Source organism: Camarhynchus parvulus, chromosome 2 (genome assembly GCF_901933205.1).
Source record: "Camarhynchus parvulus chromosome 2, STF_HiC, whole genome shotgun sequence".
Classification (NCBI taxonomy): Eukaryota; Metazoa; Chordata; class Aves; order Passeriformes; family Thraupidae; genus Camarhynchus; species Camarhynchus parvulus.
Genome location: NC_044572.1, coordinates 65,036,509 through 65,044,517, shown reverse-complemented (window position 1 = coordinate 65,044,517; position 8,009 = coordinate 65,036,509). Strand labels below are relative to the sequence as shown.

At 44.7% G+C, this 8,009-nt stretch overlaps 1 protein-coding gene across 1 annotated transcript; it reads right to left on the bottom strand.

The window, feature by feature from the left end:
* Window positions 1-1,315: 1,315 nt before the first annotated feature.
* On the bottom strand, window positions 1,316-6,091 carry GCM2 (glial cells missing transcription factor 2). Its single transcript, XM_030943900.1, has 5 exons — window positions 6,050-6,091; window positions 4,522-4,774; window positions 4,020-4,132; window positions 2,453-2,578; window positions 1,316-2,197 (listed from the first exon to the last, which is right to left on the bottom strand). The coding sequence occupies exons 1-5, from the start codon at window positions 6,089-6,091 to the stop codon at window positions 1,316-1,318; spliced, it is 1,416 nt and encodes a 471-aa protein (XP_030799760.1).
* Between the last annotated feature and the right edge of the window lie 1,918 nt (window positions 6,092-8,009).

The following is an 8,009-nucleotide window of genomic DNA, read 5'->3' as shown; positions in this document are numbered from 1 at the left end:
TTCACCCTGATCAATCCTGTGTCTACTTAGCTCCCTTGCTTGGCACACACTTTTTGGGTGAGGGTTCTATTCCCCAGTACTAGGCAGCTTTCAAAATATCTTTAGTTTTAAACCAGCACTGCTCTGGTTTTTCTTCTTTCCAGATTAAAGAAGAATTAGTTGTTTTAGGCATGAATTTGGGAATGCATTTCTTTACAATTTCATTGATTAGCTCAGTTTGGAGATTTTGTTTTGTAACCTCTCTCTTGGCTGATTGTTTAATTTCCAAAGTAGTGCTGTCATGGGGAGCTATGTTTACAGAGAGAAAAGTCCCTTGGGAGAGGGAAAAAGACCTGATGGAGATGGAGTGCAGAGAGGCAGCCAGGAAAGGTTTATTCAACACTGACCTGTACTAAGCAGCTGGGATGTTGCATTCCTAGACAGGACCAGTTGTATCCATGGGTAAAGAGAATTCTGCACCAATAACCAATTGGCCTGACCAGCTTTCCAGGCCCCTTTAAACAAAAACCATTTTCAATGTAAATGGTTTTCAGGACAACATAAGTTAACTCTGGCAACCATGTGATGTTAAGCAGGCTTGGTGGGGGTTGCCTGAGCCTTCCTGCTTCCAGGCTGAGTGTTACAGGACATCAGTTCCTGGTATGGCTGCGCTGGGTTGTCCTTCTTACATAGAAAGGCTGGGTAGTCTCTACTCTTGATACAGGGGATCAAAAATCAACACAAATTTAGCAAGTTTCATTTCCCAGGTTTCAGGTTTTTCATTTCTCATATCAGAGAAACTTAGCTGATCTTTCCATTCATCAAAAGGATCATGGCAGGTGAATGAACCGTTCAGGTGAATTATTCTGCAAATTGTCTTGCTTTCATATTTCTGTTATTTCTTTCTTTCCCTGCCATTTCCTTCAGTTGACTATAATCTATAGCCACCTTCCTTCAATTTTTTTCCATTACCTCATTAGTCTTTTCTTTCTTACAGATGGAGCATTTTCTCTCAAAGCTTGAGGCAGGAGTTGTAGCTGTAAGTGGATTGGACTTGCTGTCAGAGGAGGCTGTTGACTTCCAGAGGAGCTGTGCCTCCATATTGCCTTCTCCCAGGTATCTTTTGGGCTCCTTGTGTCATTTTAGAGATTGTGTGGGGTTTCTTTGAAATTAGATGCAAAATATAATTCACTCAGCACACAGCTCCAGAAAGGTGCTTTTGGGAAAAACCTGTCTTGATGTTTTGCTTCCTTATATCTTCTCAAATCCCAAACCACTTGGCTTAGCACTCACATGGTCAGCACAATAACTTATTCTCCCATCTGCAGGTATTTAGTCAATATTCAGCACTCTCAAATCTTAGGGCCTGGCCTTCATGCTCAGCAAAGCTGTTCCCGAGAGGGAGCCCATACCGATAGCTCTCCATGCCCTCGGCTGGTTTGGATTTTGTGGGGATGGAGTCATGCTGGTAGAGCAATGCTGACTTTATCATCCCAAAGTCCTCCTGAATCTTCATCCCTGAATAGACAGCACCTGAGATGTTTTCTGCCACGTGGGTGTAGCTCTGGATGTTTTTCACGTCGCAGAGGTTGTCGCTGTACTTCAGCGCGGGTGGCTTGTAGGCCTGGTAGGACACCTTGGTGGTGGTGGTGATGACCGTCTGCAGTGGCGGGGCCATGGGAGCGGGGCTGGGACTGTACCTGCAGGGATAGTCCCCACTGCAGTAAGGGTGGGGAGCCCCTGTTGCCATCTGCCCGTAGTCACTCCGGTCTCCACTGCCAGTTTTCCCCCACGCTGGTTTCAGTCCATAATGTCTGCCAGGGTTATCAAAGCTCTTATCATGGGTGGTCACAGTGTTGTAGTGAGACCCATTCAGACTGAGGGGGTCTGCATCAATGGCAGGACTGGGCAGATCTTTGTAAAATGTTGGGTAAGGACTTGAGCTTATAAAGGTAGGAACTCCAAACTCGTAACTGCATGGCATGGGCATGTAGATCCTCGGATTTGGGCATTTAGGGTATGGTGATAGCTGGTCCTCTTGGAAGCTGGTTGAGTCGTAAGGTGCCTTGTAGAGGTCTGCGTTCTGCAGCGAAGGGTAAGACTGAGCTGGAAATGAAAAATTGGTGTCTGTGAAGATACCAGCTCTTTCTGGGCCATCCATGCAGTGAAAATTCTGTAGGTTATTGGTGCAACCACTGCTGTCAGGGTACCTTCCTGCCTGACAAGGAGAAGTAGATCTTTAAGATACAGGAATCAATACTACCCACACACATATGTCTCAATACTTGTGCTGTTGCTAGTTTCAGCCCCAAATTAACAGATGTTACTTTGTTATTAGCACATGTTAATAGGATGATGTAAAGCTTTGTTTTGCCCTGGGATCCCTAGTATGTGCTTATCACATCTTTTTAATTCACAAAAATAAAGTCTTCATTTATGTCACCTTTTTATTTCACTAATGACTTTGACTTACCTCTGAATTTAGAGATCTCTTTTTCTGGGAGTGGTGATAAGAGGACATTTGCTTCTTAATTGCACTTCTTCTTGCCTCTGCCTCCAGTTTGCTCTCTGGCCGGGGGTGGTCATGGACTCCTTTAGCCTAAATTAGGATTAACTGAGAATTAGATGTGAACCTGGGAGGGGGTAAGATTAGAGAAAATGGTCTAAGTATCAGGAGGGGTAGTCACAGCATGGTCTGTGGTTTGGCACAAGAAAAAAGGAAGAAACTAAACAAGGACAAATTCATTGTGAAAATAAACAAATACAATAAATAATGATTTGGATGTAGGTAGAAGGAAAAAGGGAGGGAGAAGTCAGGAAGGACTGCAGAGTGGATAAAGGAGCAGAAGTGACAGTTTGTGACATTCAGGAGTAGATAATTAGAACCAAGGGGGAAAAAAATTAGTTTGGTTGGTTTTCTGCAGTCCAGTATCTCAGTTCTGCCTTATAAGCACATCTATAAATAGTATAAATAGGCATTAAAGAGGTTTCATGCCACAAGATGAAAAATATTCTCTTAAGCAATACCCTTCTTGACCAGGACTGAAAATTATATCCTGGAAAACCGTCTGAAGATGCTCTGCTATTGAAACATATGTGGGTATGCAGATCTACATAACCAATGTTACATTGGCATATGATGATGTAATGGACACTACATTTCCTCACTCATTTGTCTGAACAGAGCTACCTACATACAGTCCCTAAAACTAAGTAGGAAGCTAAAAATTCCTTTTAAAACACCATCATTTCTCAAGCAGAAATTAACTTCTAAACAAGGATTTATCAAGTTTTTGATAGTAAAGTCTTCCAGTTCTGCATGTCTGTAAGAGAAAATTTGAATAAGAACAATATAGGAAAGAATCTGGGAATATGGCCAGTTTTCTTCCATTTACTGACTAGAGAACAGAATTCACTGCCATGTGAGTCAGGGGAAAAAATTATCCAGGAGAAAATGTAATCTCATGGAACAGAAACTTTTTGTTTCAACTTTGTTCCAATGTTGCTAGAAAAGAAAAATCAAGATGAAATTTCAAATTTCGGCTAAGATTCTTCTTTTTTTTCTGTCAAGATTTTAAATTCTTCAAAATTCAAAGCCTAGTTTCGCAGAAGTAGAATTTTTATGTTTCAACTCATGTAAATTAAGTAGGACTTTTTTTCCTATTTATTTTAGTAGCAAATAAATATTTGGAAATAACACTGGAGAGATCTAGTTGTCATATGCATCAGGGTGCAAGACTACCTTTTTGTTCATATTTGTGTTCTGTAAAGAGGAGAATTTTACCCATCAGTGACATTGTAGTTAAAATTGAATATTACCAACCTTTTAAGTACTGCTTTCAAAGAGAGAGCCAAGAGTTATTGTTTTATTTGTTCTTATCATGTTCATTCTAAAGAGAAATTCAGTCATGGACTAAACCTCTGTCATGCTCATCATGGTCTGTGTTACATAAAAAGAGGGGGGGGGAGGAGGAAGAAATCTCTCTCTTTACAGGTATTTTTTTATATAGTGTGCATAAATACATACAGCTGCTTTCTACCTGGAAAAATATTGCTTTTCCATCAAGCCTCCAGAAGTTTGTGACCGGATAGCCACTGTGTCCTCGGCAAGGGATCAGCTCCAGTGCAGAGTTGCAGTTGGGGCAGGCTTTCTCTGTGAACAGACACAAACTACTGAAGAGATTGCTTAAGGACAAGAATGCTGCTTGAGAATAAACAGAGCTAATGAGCAGTATGATCAGACTTTTCCAAAATTCAGATTAACATGCATTGTTCAAGGAAATGCAACATAGACTACCAAGCATTGCTAAGTGGGATGAACTAGAGCTGCCCACTAGATGTACACGATAATAATTTAAAGGATTTAAATCCATATCCCCTTAAATATTTGCAGACAGACATTGATGAAATTTGGAACTAATCAGTCATTGCAATTGTGCCTTAGTCTGCACGCAAGTAAGAGTGACTCCAGCTTGGAAATCAAGCCCGGATGAAAGAAACGGGGTCCCTCGGGCATCGCGGCTCCCTCTGGGTGCCTCTCACTTTGCTGCTTCTGCCGAGCCTTGTCGCATATGGCGGGGCGGAGCTGCAGCCTGGCCCCGCCGGGCAGGGCGCAGCTCCGGGCGCACACCACCACGCCCAGGCAGGACTTCTTGAGGATCTGGCAGTTGTGGTTGTTGGTGTTGCGCATGGCCCAGCCGCTGAGGTGCCGCTGCGCGTTCTTCTCCTCGCTCGAGTAGATGAGCCGCACGTAACCATCGGGCCACTCCTGGAAAGCGTCGAAGTGCTTGGGCTCCTGCAGCAGGGCAGGTGGGGTGGCAGGGCAAAGCAGCAAAGACGAGAGCAAGAGAATGTTATTAGTATATTACAACCTGATATTTTGCCTTGTTGTAAGACACATTACAGAGGAAAAAAAGCTTTTTCTATCACCAGCCGAGCAGCAGAAAAAGATATATTGAAATAATAGCTTGTTCAGAGGTGCTCTCTAAAAGGGCTAGGGCAGTATGAGATTCCATGTCTGAAAAGAAAGTCAGGATCCTTTCCTCTTTTGCATCATGACCCGTTGTAGCATGGTCTGCTGACACATATGCCTTTTACAGGGATGGTACCAGCCATAAGACATCAGCCGTACTCCCAGAATTTACTGACCAGTGTACTATCAGTGTGCCCAGATAGGACACAAGCCACCCTGATCATGACTGCTATTAAGTTCTCCTTGTCGTGGGACAATGCAGCTGCAGGCAGGAAACAAGAAGTTTTAGCTATGGAATGGCTTTCTAAAGTGCATCTAATATGATTTGAATAAGGCTTTTCCCAAAAAATAGAGATAAAATGATTTGTCATTGCAAATGTACTTCCAATGTATGTATAGAGGCACAAACAAAGAAGATTTCAGTTTGGGATTTCACAGCCTTCTAGAGTTCATTATGAAAATATAATTACCAGAGCTATGAATAAAGATTTTCAACTGCAATTATTTACAATGCAATACATATTTAACACATGTATGTACTACATGTGGGAGCAATCCCAGCAAACAGAAGGAAACTACCAGCATATACAGCATTAAGACATTCATTAAGACATAACAGCATGGGCTCTTAAATAAACTCTAAGTAAACTTAAATAAACTCTAAGATGAAAATAGTTGCAAATAAAAAAATGCATTTGAAACTCACAACTGGACAAAAATGGAGTGCTCATTGGCATTAAAGTGTTCCATCAATAAACCAAAGAAATAATTAGATAACTTGGGTAATAGTAGTAAACAGTCAGTTCAAGGTCCAATTCAATGTTTCTTGAACGAGGAGGAGGAGGCAGAACGAAACTGTCCAAATGGAGCCGCAGGTTGTTCTAGGAGCTCATACCCAGCTAGGTAAAGCTGTGCATCAAATCTATACTTTTATTATAAGTGACTTTATAAAGACTACAAAACAACACAAAGTGAAAAGAGAAGTAAAACAGACGTAAAACAAAGCTTTGCTTAGAGCGAAGTTCGTTCTGCTGTTCCCCAGCTCCGGGTTAGATCTGGATGGAAACTTTCCCTGGTACCTCCCCACCCACCCGGTACCTGCGGCAGCTTGGGGTCGTTGATGTCCCAGGTGAGCTTCATGGCAGACAGTGGCCGTGCGTGGCGGCTCCCGGTTTTTTATGCCATCGGGGCGTCGCCGAGGTGTGGGCGGAACAGCAGCACCATCACCGAACCCCACCGCGGCCCTGGGTGGGGTAGGAGCTGCGCTCCCTCTCCACGCCACAGGCGGGTTTCGCTACCCTCATCTGGAGGTGTGTGACGGGGCATAGATGCAGGGGTTGTGCACGAATCCACCCCCCAGCACTGGGGGCCGTGACCTCGGCAAATTTGAGCTGAGTTTGGAAGTCTGACCTGGCAGCCGCGGGGCTCTGCCGCTCTCTCCCGCGGGTGGCCGGGGTGATGGGGAGGGGGGACCCGTCGCTGCCCCACCGGGATGGTCCTGATCTTGGATTTTGAGCGTGGCTTGGAGCTGCCCGCCGCTTGTAAAGCCACCGGAGGGAGGCAAAGATGCTGGATAATCTGCTGTTTGGACATAAACGAAATCAGCGTTACTTGGCAGGTTCCCCCTTCGCCCTGTGCTCTATAGCACCTGGTTTAAAAAGCAAAGTTGGTGTTGGCGGCATTGTATTGATAGGCTCATTTTAACTTATTGAACATTTACAGTTTTTTGTTACCTTTTTATTTTCGAAAGAAACGGCTGATGGGGTCTGAAGTTTGGAGGTTTTTGTTTGGTTGGTTTGGTTTTCGTGAGCTTGTTTTTCTTTTTATTGGTTTTGTGGTTTGATTTTTTTTTTTTTGGTTGATTTTTTGGGGGTTTGGGGCGGGGGGGAAATTACGGGAAGGAAGGAGGGAGATTGATTTTTGGTGTGAAAAACAGAAAGAAAAAAACAATCCACAACAGCATAGAGCCCGAGCCGTTGAACCCCGAGCGCTGCAATCACCCTTTAAATGATCCCACCTGCTCGCAATTATTTTTCTCAGTCGCTTCTATCCTCTCTGGTCCAAAATTTACTGATCCTAACCCTCAGCTGAGCACGATAAAGCCCACTCGGCAGCAGCACACGCCGGCTGCGTCATCCTTCGGTCGATAGCAGCCCCCAGAGAGGCTCTGAGCTCCCCCTTTGCACCGCTGGGTTCGGCCGGGGCTCTGTCCGTGCTCCGGCGCCGGTGTGCGAGGGGACGGTCCCGGGTGCCGCGCAGCTGCGGCTTTTTTGGGCGGCTGCGAACCGGGCTGCTTGTCCTCCTTTTTTCCCCCCACTGCTGGGGCATAGAGTGGGGGCTTGCTGAGGAAAGGAGAGTGCTCGGAGCTGTGGGAAAGGCTGGCGAGGGTCACCCTCCACCCTGAGCGCGGGTGCGCCCAGCAGCAGCAGCGGGTCCCGGCCGTGGGGCGTGAAGCAGTCCCCGCGCCATGGCCCAGGTGAGCGGAGAGGGGACACGAAGAGGGGACACCCCGCGCTCCCTCCGGGGGACACCCGCGGCACTGCCCGAGGCCGCCAGAAACCTCGGGTTGGGAGGTGTGGGGGGATTTTGCAGCTTAGGTAATAATGAAGGAAAACCAGCGTTTTGGAAGCGAGGGGTTGAGTGAGTGCTCTTCAGCTTTGGGGTGGAAAAGTTGTTTGGGTTTGTTTTGGTTGGTTGGGTTTTCTTTTTTGGGGGGGACAGAGAAAGGGGATTTTTTTCCTGTATTTTTATCTTCCTTTTATTTTTATAGGAAGAAAGAAGTGAAGAACGAAATAGAGATGTGAGTGGCAATATGGCAGACAGAGCAGAAGACTACGTAAGGATCTTTTAAATGCATCTTTATCTTCCAAATTGTTATTTATATATTTAAAGGTGCATTTCTTAAATGGATATAAGATACTTTTAGTAATTTTAGTAAAATGGGAAGTGCAGTAGTTCTCCTAATCTTTTCTTTAGTGAGGGAAGAAATTATTGTAATAGTTGGGGGGCTTACAAACTGGCTATACTAAATTGCCTCTTTCCTTACTTGGTATCTTTT